The sequence below is a fragment of the Borostomias antarcticus genome (genome assembly GCF_949987555.1).
Source record: "Borostomias antarcticus genome assembly, chromosome: 16".
Classification (NCBI taxonomy): domain Eukaryota; kingdom Metazoa; phylum Chordata; class Actinopteri; order Stomiiformes; family Stomiidae; genus Borostomias; species Borostomias antarcticus.
In genome coordinates, this window is record NC_140249.1 from 7,580,870 (window position 1) to 7,597,524 (window position 16,655).

Below are 16,655 nucleotides of genomic sequence, written 5' to 3' on the forward strand. Positions count from 1 at the left end.
TCCTCCCCCTTGCACCTCCGAGCCCCGAACTCACATCCTGTCATTGTCACAACAACAAGCCCATCTCCTGGAGTGACACAGAGGTGGTCGGAGTCTTTGGAACACTGCGGGATCTTGACACACATACTTGGTGGCTGATTCTGAAATGAAAAATGAGAATTACAGGGTTAAGTCACACACAGACAAGTAAGGTAGTCAAACAGTGAGATCTAAAATAGGATACTCCACTCGATACATAACTACAGTACACAGGGTCCCATTCTGGCCCTCCTTTTGTGCTATACAGTATTGGTTTACCTTGAGCATGTGGGAACCTTTTCTGGGGCCCAGGCCACAGACATACTGGACCAGACTGGGTGTAGGGAGTGTCCGGAGGGTGGCGATAGAGACCATGCACGTCTGGTATAAAAATAAGGCTCGTCATTTCCGCTAAACCCCTGTCTCTTACGGCAGGCCAACCCGTCTGTCTTTCTTTTCGCACATCATGGCGGACCGGTTCAATAAGGTGTGTGCGAGCGCTAAGATCAACATATGTCTATTTTATGAAGAAGTAATTGCTACAGTCGTATTTCGGTACTATAGTGGCACCTGTTATCATTGCACGTTTGAGTGTCGTCCTTTTATTGCTTTTCTGTGTGCTTCAGTCGTATTTTCTGACCTAAACGGGATGTCATGCGTTGGTCAGTCGCCGATAGCAGACGTGCCATTCAGTCATGGCAGCCACGCTAACTAGCTAGCTAGCAAGATTAGCAAGCTAGCTAGAATGGGGCCTAAGGGACGTTCTGTGCGTCTCTTGACCGAGTAACTGGAACTGTCTAGATAGGTTAAATTAATGCATTGATAATTTTAAAGACGGGCCTCTCTTCGGACATTGTATTATCCTAAAGTGCTTAGCTAACTTAAACATGGCTGGCTAACGCTAGCTATTTTTGCGAACGTTTGTGCTGGACTTGGCCACATGTGCTGCGACATGTAGCGAGCTAAATTATTGTTAACCTGGTTATTAAACTTTGCTTATTGTCAGTGATGTTGACCACAGTTAAGTATATGAGTTTAACGACCATGAGAATACTTAACATGCACTACCATCAGACATTAAGCAACATGAGCTAACTTAGCTAGCTGGTTACCAAATCAGCTGCCAAACTAGATGGCCATGTGGAATTCAGATGGATGTATCGGCTAAACAGTTTGTTTGTTGTCCGTGTTTGTGTTCGTGTTTTCTCTCACCACCACTACCCAGGTTCTGCTGCTTGATGGCAGGGGCCATTTACTCGGCCGTCTCGCTGCCATCGTGGCCAAGCAGGTTCTGCTCGGTAAGTCTAGAAAACACAGGTGTGACCGTCTCGTGCGGGATATGGTCACTTTTAATTCAAATGTTTTCATAGTCGTATTGGCTATGTTCATTCACCATGGAACAATGTGTACACATGGAGCTCCTACTGTCAGTGATGTTTGCATTACCCCTCTTGTTTGAGTACTACCATGAGATGACTTGCATGCACTACAATCTGAGACAGTGGATCCCCATCTGGGATTCCATCTTACCCCGTTCTATGACACTCCTGTAACGTGTCCTGTGCTGCTTTCTAGGTCACAAAGTGGTGGTTGTCAGATGTGAGGGCATCAACATCTCTGGCAACTTTTACCGTAACAAATGTAAGTGGATCTCTTGTCGTTTCTAATGGGTTGTAATGTTTTGAGGCCTTGCTTATTGTCAGTGATGTTTACCACAGTTAAATCTTCGAGTTTAACGACCATGAGAATACTTAACATGCACTACCATCTGAGACAAAGCGACAGGAAAGCCTTGAGAAACTTGACCAAAACCCCCCCAAAACTTTTTTTGTTTGTCAAAGCATGTGATCTGTTATTGTGCGTCTCTGAACAGTGAAGTACCTGGCTTTCCTGCGCAAGAGGATGAACACCAACCCCTCTCGTGGACCATACCACTTCAGAGCTCCCAGCAGGATCTTCTGGAGGACCGTCAGAGGTGAGACTACTGCTCGTGATTCCTGGTTTGAATTGCTCACGGTCAACTTGATTGTCTACTCAAAGATTCTGTCAACTGTTGTGATGTTCTGTTGACTTCTTGGGCTTTTAGAATTGCCTTAGTTGGCCATTTTATGATTGAAAATGAGCTACCTCTTGACTGAAGCATGGTATTGCACAGCAGTGGGCCCCTGCTTGACAGTGATGAACTCATTATCCCGAACCTGATCTTTTGATGAGACAATGTACGGATCTGACTGCTGAGTTGAGTGTGGCCTATATTGTGCTGAATTTACCAGAATAAAATTGTACAGATTTTCATTTAACATTTCATTTATTTATGGACTCCCAGATATTTGAACACATTCACATTTTTAATTGTCCAAGAACATCCTAACCATGTTCGTCTCTCTTTGGACCCCAACAGGCATGCTGCCGCATAAAACCAAGCGAGGTCAGGCTGCCCTGGAGAGGCTGAAGGTGTTCGATGGTATCCCCCCTCCCTATGACAAGGTGAATGGGACCTCAACCCGGCACGGCATGGCTAGGGGCCTGGCTGAATCCAACGGGATTGTCTCAACTGAGTCATGAACAACAAGTTGTCTTGGCTGCCAACTGCTTTTGTCAAGGTTATATCTGATAATGGCAGTGTCTGGTTAAGGTTAGAATCTATTGAAAATCTGAGATTGGAGTTCAGTCCCCATGGATTCTTCTAGACCCCGCATGCCATGACCATCTTATGCTGATCTGATGCCACCATATGCTGTCGGTGATGATTTTTTTTTACCCACCTTGTTTGAGTTTAGACTTTGAAATGACCACTCATCTGAGAACAGCTGATTTCCCTCCACCTGAATGGAGCTGCGGTCTCCTTCAGTGTCTTGACATTGTTTCTTCCAACAGCGGAAGCGCATGGTCGTCCCAGCCGCCCTTAAAATCGTGCGTCTGAAGCCCACTCGCAAGGTAAACCCTGTTTTGGACTGCTTGATCTTGTGCCATTATTCAGCTTTGCGAGACTGGAGTTGGGGGGACCTGATCGTGCATTGTATACACAACATCCAACACCACACTTGCAATACACTAATAAACTGTAATTACTAAAAATCACATGGCACCTTGTCCCTTTCCATGGGGTATATGTACCTGCTCTCCAAAAATTCTATGTGATCATAAATCCTTCTAACCACACTTGACCTCCCCCGTTCACACCTTAGTTTGCCCTGCTCGGACGCCTGGCCCACGAGGTCGGTTGGAAGTACCAGGCTATCACAGCCACCTTGGAGGAGAAGAGGAAAGAGAAGGCCAAGATCCGGTACACCAAGACAAAGACCGAGATCAAGCTTAAAAAGGTGGCAGAGAAGAACGTGGAGAGCAAAATCTCCAAGTACACTGATGTGCTGAAGCAGTATGGAGTCCTTGTCTGAGCTGGTTTCTTGTGGCCAATAAATAAAGAGGAATAAATGTTTATAGAAAGTGTTGCATCTTTGTTTTGCTTGTTCTTGATTGTCGAATAATGCTTGATATCTGATGAAGGCTCATGTTATAATGCATATTTAACACAAATCTACTATTTAGATAACTTTGGTACGGTGCCATTCGCAAACAAATAGAGGCATGATTTACACCGGTACTGAGTGAGTGCATCTATTCAGCTCTTGATTAAACTGCCTCCTAGCTCAGACATGGATGTCCTAGCTAGCTATAGACAGGAGGCCGTGGGAAATGCCATTGGAAACCCCGTAGATGATGGGTGCGCGCGAGTGGAAGCCGCGAGGAAGATGCGTGAACGAGCACTAGAAGCTGTCAAGTCTCCAGCAGTGTAGACTCAAATATTACAGGAGAAAGCCCCGCTTTGGGACGCCGTTTCTATTCACATGCGCTTAAATCTATAAATACAAGATTTTCTGCAACGGGAACAATAGAAGCGGTGAGTTCCCTCCACAACGTTACCGTCTGTACATTGTGCAGCTATGGACTAATAACGAAATTGCGATAGTTGTCTGGACACTTATTGTGGGCAAGGCCATAATCAGCCAATAGTTCGTGGGATGAAATAAGCTTTTGGAGATTGCTACTATTTATTATTCAGCCTATTTAGCGTATTTCATATTGATATTGTAAAATAATAATGGCTCATACTATTTTGCCGTTAGCTACTGGTTAGCTAGGGAAGAACTGAGTTTTTTAGAGGGGGGCGGGTCGGCTGGTCGCTGTGCTTTTTTGTGTACAGTCTACAAGCTCACTATGTCCCAGACAGACGGGCCATTGCAATCGTGTCTAGCTATAGGTGGCGTCTTTCCAGGCCATAGTTTTCAACCCTAGCCACATCAATGGAAATATAAGATGGCTAGAAAACTTAAAATCGGCGTTGTTAGGATTACCATATGCAAATATACCTTTCGTCGTGACTAGCTAGCTACCAAGATTGTCTGCTGGTTGACATAGCTAGCTTTAGTTCCCGCCAGGACTCGCTCTGTCCCAAGGGCCCAGGCACGAGACTGTCTGCAACAGCACACTGGCTACCTGTCTGGCACGTGGTGGCGTCGAACACAAACCTGTGTTATTGTCGTCATGTAGAAATATGTTTGAATTGATAATCCAGTTATGCCCATTGGAGGTTTGTACTTTTGCAAAGCTATCTACCTTTTGCACCTTTTGTATCTGATCAATGATCTTAATCAGGACTTGAACTGAACACTACACAGTCCATGCACATTTGCAATGGCCATGTTTTAATCATAAGTTGGAATTCTAATATATCCAAATGTCAGTCATGTCATGTTATTGTGCATTTATTGGCAGGTCCATGCATGAGTCTATATAGGCTAAGTGGCGTTAAGGCATAATGACCAGTGAACCCTGTGTCTCGCTGATGAAGCACCTCTCTTAACTGAGCCTGTCACCTTTGACCTCTTCTCTGGGCCCAGGAGAATGGCAGAGGCAGAGGTGAATGGCAGCTCAACCCCGGCTAAGGAGGAGGAGGAAGAGGAGGAACCCATGGACACCAGTTCCACACACACAGTAAACTACCAGACCCTGCTGGATGCAGGGCTTCCTCAGAAGGTGGCAGAGAGCCTGGATGACATCTTTCAGACTGGTAGGTGTCTGAGTTTATCGGTAAATGAGCATAATCTTGGAACTGGCAGCAACATTTCACGGTGACTGTACGCCGTACATTACATGTGACAAATAAAGGAATCTTGAGGAGGCCAACTCTGGTTACCTATGACTCTAGGTACATGTCTCTTCTTGGATCATACATTTAGGCTCTGCACTCACTACTGTAAGTTCATTTTGACTGAACATCATGATGACGATGACAATGATGATTTTAATGATTTATTGACAAGTAAATGTAATAAACAATGTAATAAACAAAAGTGAAGCAAATATATAAACAATTTGTAGGAAAGCATCTGTGAAGTTGCTATATTTCTCTATTATTTAATTAATTGCAAGCTTGTACGGCGTATTAGCAATGCAACATAAAGTCACTTGGGGTTACAGGGGTGGTTAGCTCATGGGCATTGTCATCATGCAGGGGTCTTAATTGTGATGCAGGGGGCTCCAGGCCACATCATGTTTCAAATTCACCAGGCAATCATAGGACACTTGGACATGGAATGTGTCTATCTAATGGAAATCTATTTATAGTCTCCACATCAACTGTATATATTTCCCTCTTTCTTTCTCTCGCTGTGTCTCACTCCCCCTTTTTTCTCTCTCCCTCCTTGCCGCCCCCATACTTACCCCCTCTCTCGCTTCCCCTACATCTTCTGCCCCCACCTCCCTCTCAGGACTGGTGGCCTATGCTGACCTGGATGAGAGGGCCATCGATGCCCTGAGGGAGTTCAATGAGGAGGGGGCCCTGTCAGTCCTTCTGCAGTTCAAGGAGAGCGACCTGTCACATGTCCAGGTGAGTTGTCGTCCTCCCCCTGCTCTCACATTCACATCACATCCATTCTCTCTCTCTCTCTCTCTCTCTCTCTCTCTCTCTCTCTCTCTCTCTCTCCCCCACGCTTATAGACGATAAGGAGTCAAGATATGCAGTCTCTCATCTTCAGTCTCCCCCACTGTCTCTCCCAGAACAAAAGCGCCTTTCTCTGTGGAGTGATGAAGACATACAGACAGAGGGAAAAACAAGGAAGCAAAGTTCAAGAATCCACAAAGGGGCCGGACGAGTCCAAGATCAAGGTGACGATACGTCGACCAAAACATAAAATACACGGGACATAATCACACAGTGAAATACAGTTCTTGCGGATCCCCATTAGCTCTGTGTCTGTATGAATCCTTATTAGGTTTGATATTATTCTGTTTCCAGGCTCTGCTGGAGCGAACGGGCTACACCCTGGACGTCACCACAGGGCAGAGGAAGTATGGGGGGCCTCCGCCCGACGAAGTGTACACAGGAGCACAGCCCGGGGTTGGAACAGAGGCAAGGGGACAGACAACGCTTGTATTGGTCACTAGGGAGAAGGACACTACTGTTGGTCATTTGGGAGAAATTAAGACACTACTATTGGTCATTATGGAGAAACCAAGACACTGCTTCTATTGATTGTTAAAGGTATAATTAGTAGGATTTGTCAGTTGTGTTTCGTAAACACAACATTCACACTTCGCCCCTCCTCCCTGCTCCTTCCCCGCTCCTCCCCCTGACCGCGGTTGCCAAGTCAGACAGATTGTCACATCTGCAAGTCAGCGAGAAATGAACCATATCCCACACTAATAATGCCAAAAAGCTCCAAACACAGATAGGCTTTTCTCCCTCAGCACAAAGCCAGCGCACGCTAGTCCACTGTAGTTAGAATGCTATTCGCCAGGAAAAGCCATTCAAAGTAGACAATCAATCAATCAATCAATCAATCAATCAAAGCTTTATTTGTATAGCGCATTTCATACCCAGAGGCAACACAATGCGCTTTCAGAGAACAATCAAGACTTTTTTAGACTACAATCAAGTTCACTCCATACCCAGTAACATTTTGACTTGTTGGACTTGACAAACACTATAGAGGGTACCTACAAATACAAGCCATTTGGCTAGCTAGGAAGCTGACAAGAACTAACACTATAAGTGGTTAACACCACCGGAATACAGTTCTTCACCTACCATCCTTGGCGGGTCTATCGGGAGAAAACACTTTATATCATCCGATAGCTCGAAGGAAATACACTGGAGGGTAGACACTTTCTAGCGTTGATGCTCTTTCGGGAGTACACATTGTAGAGAGTCTGGCTCCGAGACTACACTCTCCACGGATATGGCAACTTGTGTATTGAGGACTCAACCACCTGTGTTGTTGGTATAGGGGTACCCCCACCCCACCTCCCCCCAACTCCACCCCCGCAGCCCAAAGGTTGACGCCCAGAAACATCCTGAAGAATGAACAGCAACAAAATACAGCCAGACGGAGGGGCCTCTGCAGATAAACACACCATCACACATTCTAGTAAGGCCTAAGAGATCATTGAGAGGGATTATTTTGGTATGATGTAAATGGTAAATGGACTGCACTTATATAGCGCTTTTATCCAAAGCGCTTTACAATGAAGGCCTCTCATTCACCCATTCACACACACATTCACACACCAATGGTGGCAGCTGTCATGCAAGGTGCTAGCCTGCTCATTGGGAGCAATTTGGGGTTCAGTGTCTTGCCCAAGGACACTTCGACATGCAGTCAGGAGGAGCTGGGATTCGAACAGCCGACCCTACAATCATTGGACAACCCGCACCACCCCTGAGCTATACAGCCGCCCTGACTCTATCCTTTATTTTTTAGTTAAATTCTACTCAGTATACCTTTAAGGTCACAGCTTTCTCATGCATTGTTCAATCTGACCCCCTCATTAGCTGCTGTAGTGATTGATAAAGAGTGCACTTCACCCCTGCTCTGGTATTTTGATCCACTTCATCGGTACCTGCAGCATCAGCGTTACGTTAACACCGTTTACTGTACAGGGAGTAACACATGTCCTCTCCTTACCTGTGGCTGGTGCAGGTGTTTGTGGGGAAGATCCCCAGGGACCTGTATGAGGACGAGCTGGTGCCGCTGTTTGAGAAGGCGGGGCCTATCTGGGACCTGCGTCTGATGATGGACCCGCTATCGGGTCAGAACCGAGGTTACGCCTTCATCACCTTCTGCAACAAGGACGCGGCCTTGGAGGCTGTCAAACTTGTAAGAAATCCCCCTTTTACTTGATTTATATATAGCACTTCTCAAAACAGCAAGTCACAAAGTGCTTCACAGTTGATTAAAAAAAGCTTAATAGAACCATTATCACTGAATGAGAAAGGGTTAACAAATTCTGTCCACACTTGGTTTAGAATGTCCCCTTTTATAGCTGATCTAAAGATATTCAAACGCAGCAGCTAGTTACAGTGAGGGTAAGGGTTTGTGGATATTTAGTTGAACATGTTTTAGGGGCTAGTTGAGCATCTATAAACCACCTAAATCGTAGGGACAGCGAGTAACATGTTAGCCCATATCTACCTGTAGTTACAGTAATTCAGGGTGACAAATCTGTCCTGGAAGTTTGAAGACAGTTTGGATTACTTGTGATTCATTCATGCATATGGTTATCTGTGACTGCAGAGAGCTACCTGTTCAGGGCTAAATGATTAAGAACATGTATTTTCTGTCGATCCTTTTTTGTTTTTAGTGTGATAATTATGAAATCCGGTCGGGTAAATACCTGGGTGTCTGCATCTCTGTCGCAAACAATCGGCTGTTTGTTGGCTCAATTCCAAAGAACAAGACAAGAGAGAGCATATTGGAAGATTTCAGCAAAGTAACAGGTTAGAGAAAGATCAAAGTTTAAATTTCTGTAATTTCATCGTGTGCAATCAAATCTGCTGTGTTGAAAATACCTTCTTGACCACCAGTATGGGTGTGGATTTGCATACTTCCATAAAAAAACAATGGATTATAATAACTAATTGTTCTCTATGCTATGTCAATTACGCAATCAGAAAAGACCAATGATCAATCACATAATGTATTGATAATATACCTGGGTACCCCACCTGGACATCAAGCCCTCTCATTCATGCTCTGCCTCTGTCATTTGTTTCTGTGCTGTACGTCACATGCAGCGTTGTCTATTCACGCGCTCATCTTGGATTTCATAAACCCGTTCTGAGTGGAGTTACACTCCCCAGCCATCAGAGATGCTCAGTCACCCGAACGGAGGGGGAATGAGTTTTAAATACCGCGCCACTTCTCTCTCCGCCCACCAGAGGGCCTCGTGGAGGTAATCCTGTACCACCAGCCGGATGACAAGAAGAAGAACAGAGGCTTCTGCTTCCTGGAGTACGAAGACCACAAGACTGCCGCCCAGGCCCGCCGGCGCCTCATGAGTGGCAAGGTCAAAGTGTGGGGGAACCCGGTGACAGTGGAGTGGGCTGACCCGGTTGAAGAACCAGACCCAGGGATCATGGCCAAGGTAAAGGGCCTGGGTGTACCCGTATGACCAAGGCAGTGTTCCCCTCTTCTCTCCTCTCCTGTGAGAACTCCTCTGTTTGATGCTGCACTGTTGGCGTGTCTCCAGGTGAAGGTGTTGTTCGTGAGGAACCTGGCCACCCCTGTCACAGAGGAGCTCCTGGAGAAGACCTTCTCCCAGTTTGGGAAGCTGGAGAGAGTCAAGAAGCTGAAGGACTATGCCTTTGTCCACTTTGAGGACCGAGACGCTGCAGTGAAGGTGTGTGTGTGTGTGTGCATGTAAGAATGTGGACATACATGTGTGTGTCTGTCTGGAAGTTAATTTGAGGCCAACCATGTTCCACCCGTGCCCAGGCCATGCAGGAGATGAATGGGAAGGAGCTGGAGGGGGAGGAGATGGAGATCGTCCTGGCCAAACCCCCAGACAAGAAGAAGAAGGAGCGGCAGGCCCAGAGACAGCCTCCCAGGACCTCAGGGTGAGCGGAGACGACAACGTTTAGACTATCAGACGATCAAGTCATCAGGATTTGTGAAAATTAACAGCAATTTCCAAAATATGCCCTCTCATGTGTCCACTCTGTGCTCTCTGGGTTTGTCGGTGTCTGTTTTAAAAAAAATGTTTGGTTGTTTGTTTATTTTCATGTGTTTGTTTATGTTTGTGACAGGTATGACGACTTCTACTACTACCCTCCCCCACGCATGCCGCCTCCGGTCCGGGGGCGTGGCCGAGGCGCCAGGGGGGGTGGGGGCTACGCCTACCCGCAGGACTACTATGGTTACGAGGACTACTACGATGATTACTATGGTTACGATTACCACGACTACCGAGGCGGCTACGACGACCCGTACTACGGCTACGACGACGTCTACCCCGTGAGAGGCCGGGGGGGCAGGGTGAGTCGAGGTGCCCCCCCGCTGCCCAGAGGTCGAGGGGCCCCCCCTCCTCGTGGAAGAGGCAGCTATGTGCAAAGGGGGTCTCCGATGGGGGCTCCCAGGGGCGGGCGTGGTGGGGGCCGGGGGGGCCCCGTCCAGGTGCCCCGTGGCAGGGGCATCAGAGGAGCCTGGGGGAGCCGAGGGGGCAACGTGGGGGGCAAGAGAAAGGCGGACGGCTACACCCAGCCAGACTCCAAGCGCCGGCAGACCACCAACCATCAGAACTGGGGCTCCCAACCCATCGCCCAGCAACCACTGCAGCAGGGTGGCGACTACTCCGGTAACTATGGTTACAATAATGACAACCAGGAGTTTTACCAAGATTCTTATGGGCAACAGTGGAAGTAGACAAATGAAACAAATGAATGGATTGGGCAGATTTTTTAACATCAAGTTTTGATTGGCTGTGTATACATTACATTGCTCTTTACATTGATTTGAAATATTACAAAAAAAGAAAGAAAATGAACCGTCATAATTTGACAAAGCTGCAACACCCTTTGTGAAATATGGATCAGTTGCTCCACAAGTATGGAGCAGACATTGAGTATAAATACACACGCTTGCTTCTTTGTTCTAATCATTTGTTTTGCTTTACTTGTGGTATCTTTGGACATTTAAAGCTTTAAAAGCAAGGAAAATCATCATCCCTTTTGGAAGTTAATTTCAGATTTTGTTGTCTCGTATTTTCTTTTAACCTCGTTTTTCTACAGGAAAAACTGGACAGAAAAAATAATCCCTGAAAGCATTTTAAATCATGACTACCATTTATTGAATGTCTTGCTATCAACCCCTTCCTTGACCCCGGACTCTCCGCCTCCAAATCTCTCTTAGGACTTAGCACTTGCTTGTACATAATGGCTTTAAGATAAGAGCTTTATTTTCAATTGATTTGCGTAGATTGGGAAAAGAGGAGAGGAATTTTAAGCCTTCTTTCTTGTATTGAGACATTAACCGTACAGTTGTGTGTTTACCATTTGTAGAAGTAGAGAAATTGTGTTTTTATAAAAGTGTTACTAACTTCAAAACTGCCGTTTTAGACAACGGGTCTGGCAAATCCTTTATCTGCGAGACAATTTGTTCTTTGATGTGTTTGTATTTATAAACTGTTCTTGTTATATTTCAATAAAACTCAACCATACTCCATTCGATTACCAGCAATTTTCAAATTCAGTCGTGTTATCATGGCATATTTTGATCTGACTTCCAATATTAAACTACATGATTGCATGATCTGCAACTTTCATTGAAGACAACCAAACAACGACTTATCGATGGAAGATACCTAGATACCTCGCTGCTCTTTTGAATTGATAGTGAAAATACACCAAGCACTTGCACCCAACCAAATGACACCATTTATCTCTGGTATTGCGTGTTGGATAACCAACCACCCTAAAGATGATATTGAGAGCGCTTGGAACAACCTGACTATTGTAAGTCGCATTAGAGTGATATCACAACTTGCTACTGTTGCTGCTGTTGGTTAATTGACATTGAATTGTGGAGTAAAAAAACATTTTACCGAGAGATGCACTTTATTTCTACAGTAACCCCTATCCCTGCCCTCTGCTTCCATGCAATATCCAATATACAGTGCGCCTACTCCTGTCATATTTTATTTGCTTTTTCACGTTCTACGTGCACTAGAGCTAGCTTATCATGTGAGAGAACGTATCAGTTCTTGCTTGTTTTACTTTTTTAGTTCTGCTGTTTTGTTTGAAGTTTCTTCCCTTCTATTCCGAACCACCCAGGTGAAGACGGAGGGCCAGGGTCAGGGTGTGGCGGCTCGTGAGTGAGTCAGCGAGGAACACATCGTTTCTCTGCTGTATTCTTCATCATCCCCGCCTCCCCCTCCTCCTCCTCCTCCTCCCATACCAAGGGTGAGCCTGGTTTAACCTTTTCACCGCTGCACAGGAGCTGAGCGCTCCTCTGCCCTCCCCCTCTCCTCACCTCCTCCACTCTGAGGCCTCGGCCAGTTGCACATGTTCTGCTCAGTACAGAGATACTCCCTGTTTTAGACAGGTTAAGCCTAGTCCTACACGGCATGTCAGTGAATGTTAATGGAGATTCTTTTTTGAAAAGGCTTCTTTCTTAGCCTTGAAGAATGGGTTTGTCTCTGGCTGAGGTTCTGTTCAGAGGATCTCCTACTGTAGGGCAGTAGTCAGAAATAGGCTGCCTTCTTACAGAAGAGACAACAGTTACAGAGAGAGAGGTCTGTAGATGATGAAAATGGTTACATGCAGTGTGTTGGAAGTGAAGACGTAGATTTATAGACTTTATAGACTGCAGGACTAATGCAATTGGCACCATTTGATACTCTCTGCTGAACACCTTGTGGAAGTGCCACATGATTGGCTCTCAGTTTATACCAGGAGCGGTTGAACACTCCAGACTGAGATGTGGTCCTGGCGGCTGAAGAATCTCCCTGTCTTAGATGGAGAGCCTGGGGGGTCTGGGGCTGCAGAGACCACCTCTAATAAGGCTTGGGTCATCTTGTACACTGTTTCAAACCTCAGATTCTTTGCACGTTTCCTCTAGTCTATCTGGTGACTGAAATGCACTTTGGGGACTCTGGAGTATCTGATTCTGAAGGGATTTTAAATACAGTGGCACTGTTATACTCTATTAAACCAAATTAATTCTGTTCAGAATCGACATTAGCCCCTCTGTGAGTCTGGAATAAAGTGAAAAGGAAATGTGTGTGTGAAGTATCAGTAATTACATATTTAATTACTGATCACTATAGTTTACTGGTACCTATCAGATGTGTCTGGAAGCCTGCATACAGTCCCGGAGGCAAGAGAAACTCTTAATTGGAATTAGCGTCAAATTAAGAATGAATTGGAGCCAAGTGTGACCCTTTCTATCCATTGATGCTGTATATGTGTATCATGATTGATAATGCTTGAAGGGGAATCTCTCAGGCATGTTTTTAGCTGCTCCACCAAGATCTTCACCTACAGTACCTTCTTTTTTTTTTTTTAGCTCAACCCCTGAGTGTGCTCTTGAGGGATCTGCATATTTTCCTTCCAAATTCCATTCCCGTCTCTCAGTATTCCGTCTCTGTTCTGCAGATTCTTGTGCTACTCCCCTTGCTCTAATGTGCGTCTGAGAAAGCTGAGAAATATTCACTGTTACCTGCAAAACATGGGCCATTGGGATTGCCTGGGATTTCCTCAAAGCTCAACATTCACATACGTTTGAACTTTTGTCCGCACAGAGGCATGTCTCCTTGCAGGCCATGGCAACATGACAATGTTGTAAACCTGAGTTGTGTTTCATACAAACTGTTACTTGGAAGTGAAATTGTAGTTCAATATAAATTCATCAAACTTTGGATGGGTTTCAATCCATTTATCATCCAACTAGACATCAAATCCAACTCTTCACAAACAGTTCTATTACCAATTCAACATCCAAGCAATGTGAAAGCAGGCCATCTGAACTTGGCAAGTCCTGGACCTATAACAAGGGGGGAAAAAAGTCGCCACAAGAATCTGATGATTTTCAGATGACTTCCTTAGGAAGTGATTTAACTACTTCCTCATCATATTTTAACTCCTTCCCTTTGTCACCTGGCTTTATGTACTTATTAGGCGTGCGTGTGGCCGAAGGGGGCGGGACCCCCGACCCAGTCTTGTCACCAGGCAGACATGCCAGGTGGGGCTCACAGAAGCTGCTCTGAGGACACTGGGGTAAGAAAGGAACGTTTTTAGTTTTAGTTTAGTTTTTCATTCAAAAGCCGGTCTTTTCTGCCTGCTGTCTGTCTCTCTTCTCCCTGATTCAGGTCTCTTGATCCTCATGGGAATCAGAAGCTGAAAGCAAACTGAAGACTGGGAGCTTAGGTAAGGAAGATAGGAGTCCCATAAGACACAATGCAGGGAAAGCGTTTGCGCTTTTACTTTTGAGACAAATAAAATAATTTACTTTTCTGGTCTCTAATGAAGTAAAATAATGTTAAGTAATGTATATAAAAACACATATAAACACCTAGATCCAAATATTTTCTAATTTTAGGTCAATAGACCATTTTATAAGGGCCCCCTCCAATTTTATCCGGTGGGACAATTACAGTGCATTGTATATGGAAAGGTAGTGTAATGCTGTGCATTCTATGCCATGGAATCTGTTTGTGTGTTTCACTAGTGGTAGTTAGGACCCGGGTCCGTATCCTTTTCCTACCCCCACCCTACCCCAACCCCTGCCTCTATCTGGACCCAGGCACACTCACGCACACACAGACATACACCAGTGTTTGCCATGCCTCTCCTATGATGTTTTTAGCTCTTTTTGCTCTGAAAATGTAATTTAATGTAATTCATTGCTCTATAAATGTTCTTAGCCGTTGGACAAACATACTCCGGGGGTCAGGGAATAATGTTTACAGCTCACTTTTCTGGCCCCTGGGTGATACTGTTTTTTTGCTTCCCTCTGGAATATGTAGGGGTGGGACGTATGCCCACCTCCCTTGTTCTCTGTAAAGCGCATTGTGTTACCTCTGTATGAAATGCGCTATACAAATAAAGCTTTGATTGATTGATAGTTTGCAGACACTGCATTACCTCATAGTTTTTGCCATTCATAGCTGTAGTGTAATATAAGTGTAGTGCTGTGTAATATAGTATAGGGTAATGTAGTGTAATGTAAGGTAGTATCATGGGCGATTTTATAGGGGGGGCAAGGGGGGCAAGTGCCCCCCCTGATTGGCCAGCCCAACTCTGCTCAAATTCAAAAAAAAAAAAGAAGAAATTACTAATTAACACAATTATTAAATACATAATTGTGGTTTGTACCAGTGTGTGTTAGGTCATCATTCATTTTAAAAGTGTATTTATTACTTCAACTAGGCTAACTTAAAATATATATATATATTCATAATCCACCAATGGCACAACTCATCCGTCAACCTCAACTATTTCCGGTTTAATCTGTCGCCGCAAAAAAAATAGATTGAATGTACTGCTCAGTGCTCAACAAGCTACAACTAGCCAACCTGCTCACAATGGCAAAAGGGCTATAAAAACAATTGATCACTTCTTCATTAAAAAAAATAAAACTTGCAATGCTAATGAAGAACCTACCACTCGAAATGACACCGCAGCAGGTGCAATCGAATGCAGAAGTGCTCCAGAGGCTATCAAGGCTAGCACTAGCACTAGCAACATCACCATCGGCGAGGAAGCTAGCACCAGCAGGCAGTTGCAGTTTGATGTTGTGATGTTGGGTATGGCCTAGTGCTCGGTCATAAAGTCATATTGACCTGCTCATGGTGTCTAGATGAAGTTTGATGCGTTGTGCATATTGAATTGTCCTACTGATTTCTTATTAGCATAGTGTTCACAACTGGCATTCTTTGTAAATAGATGGGATGGGACGGCAGAACTTTTCTCACGTCAAAATGTTGCCCCCCCTACTCTCAGAGGGTAAAATCGCCTATGGGTAGTATAATGCAGTGCAGTGTTGCCCAGAGAAAACATGTGCTTCAGAGTATTGAACAGTAAGTGAACCCTAGATTCTATAATCCATTATTAATGGGATTCATTCCGCCCTGTAGCACTCTCTATATTTTTCCTGTAATTTTTAGGGGTCGGGCAGCCTCAGCTGCCAGAACCACCACCTCCACCACCTCCTCCTCCTCCTCCTCCTCCTACTTCTTCTTATTCTTCTTCTTCTTCCTCTTCTTCCCCTTCCTCCTCCTCCTCCTTCTTCCCCTTCCTCCTCCTCCTCCTTCTTCTTCTTCTTCTTCTTCCTCCTCCTCCTCCTCCTCCTTCTTCTTCTTGTTCTTCCTCCTCCTCCTTCTTCTTCCCCTTCCTCCTCCTCCTCCTCTTCCTCCTTCTTCTTCTTCTTCTTCTTCTTCTGCTGCTTCTTCCTCTTCTTCCTTTTCTTCCTCTTCTTCTTCTTCTTCTTCCTCCTCCTCCAACTTCTTCTTCTTCTTCTTCGGAAGTCTTTGTTCCCATGCATGAAAAATCACCAAAATTTGCACATAGGTCAAGCCCTGTGCCCGAAGTCCTGAACTGGCATTGGAGGCCAATAATCCTGATAGTGGCGCTACAGCAACCGTCTAAAGTTTAAAACTTATAATAATCATAACAAATCAGCCATACATGCTATCACTTTGCATCCACCACCTGTAGGCCCAAGTGAGCAGAAACCTCCATATGCTTTGAGTTGGCAGGAATTATGAAGTCCATCACTCTGTTTTTCTCAAAAACTGTAAAACCTATCAAACCCTACTCCTCCCACATCTTTTGGTCAATTGACACTTGCTACACTACATCT

General features: G+C 45.1%; 2 protein-coding genes across 3 annotated transcripts; both read left to right on the forward strand.

Annotated features, from left to right (window-relative positions):
* The first annotated feature begins 453 nt into the window (after positions 1-453).
* On the forward strand, positions 454-3,457 carry LOC311319361 (large ribosomal subunit protein uL13). Its single transcript, XM_084450893.1, has 7 exons — positions 454-505; positions 1,244-1,316; positions 1,594-1,659; positions 1,892-1,993; positions 2,420-2,505; positions 2,896-2,955; positions 3,207-3,457. The coding sequence occupies exons 1-7, from the start codon at positions 485-487 to the stop codon at positions 3,414-3,416; spliced, it is 618 nt and encodes a 205-aa protein (XP_084307019.1). The 5' UTR covers positions 454-484; the 3' UTR covers positions 3,417-3,457.
* Positions 2,424-11,439, forward strand: LOC311319358 (heterogeneous nuclear ribonucleoprotein R-like). Of its 2 annotated transcripts, XM_084450889.1 has the most exons (12): positions 2,424-2,505; positions 2,896-2,955; positions 4,920-5,089; positions 5,790-5,908; positions 6,079-6,186; positions 6,317-6,430; positions 8,001-8,177; positions 8,662-8,797; positions 9,239-9,444; positions 9,550-9,699; positions 9,795-9,916; positions 10,106-11,439. In XM_084450889.1, exons 3-12 carry the CDS (start codon positions 4,924-4,926, stop codon positions 10,719-10,721), a joined length of 1,914 nt encoding a protein of 637 aa, XP_084307015.1. In that variant the 5' UTR covers positions 2,424-2,505; positions 2,896-2,955; positions 4,920-4,923; the 3' UTR covers positions 10,722-11,439. The 2 variants fall into 2 exon arrangements, with proteins under 2 accessions (XP_084307015.1, XP_084307016.1); XM_084450890.1 differs by lacking the exons at positions 2,424-2,505; positions 2,896-2,955 and adding an exon at positions 3,781-3,919.
* The last annotated feature ends 5,216 nt before the right edge of the window (positions 11,440-16,655 follow it).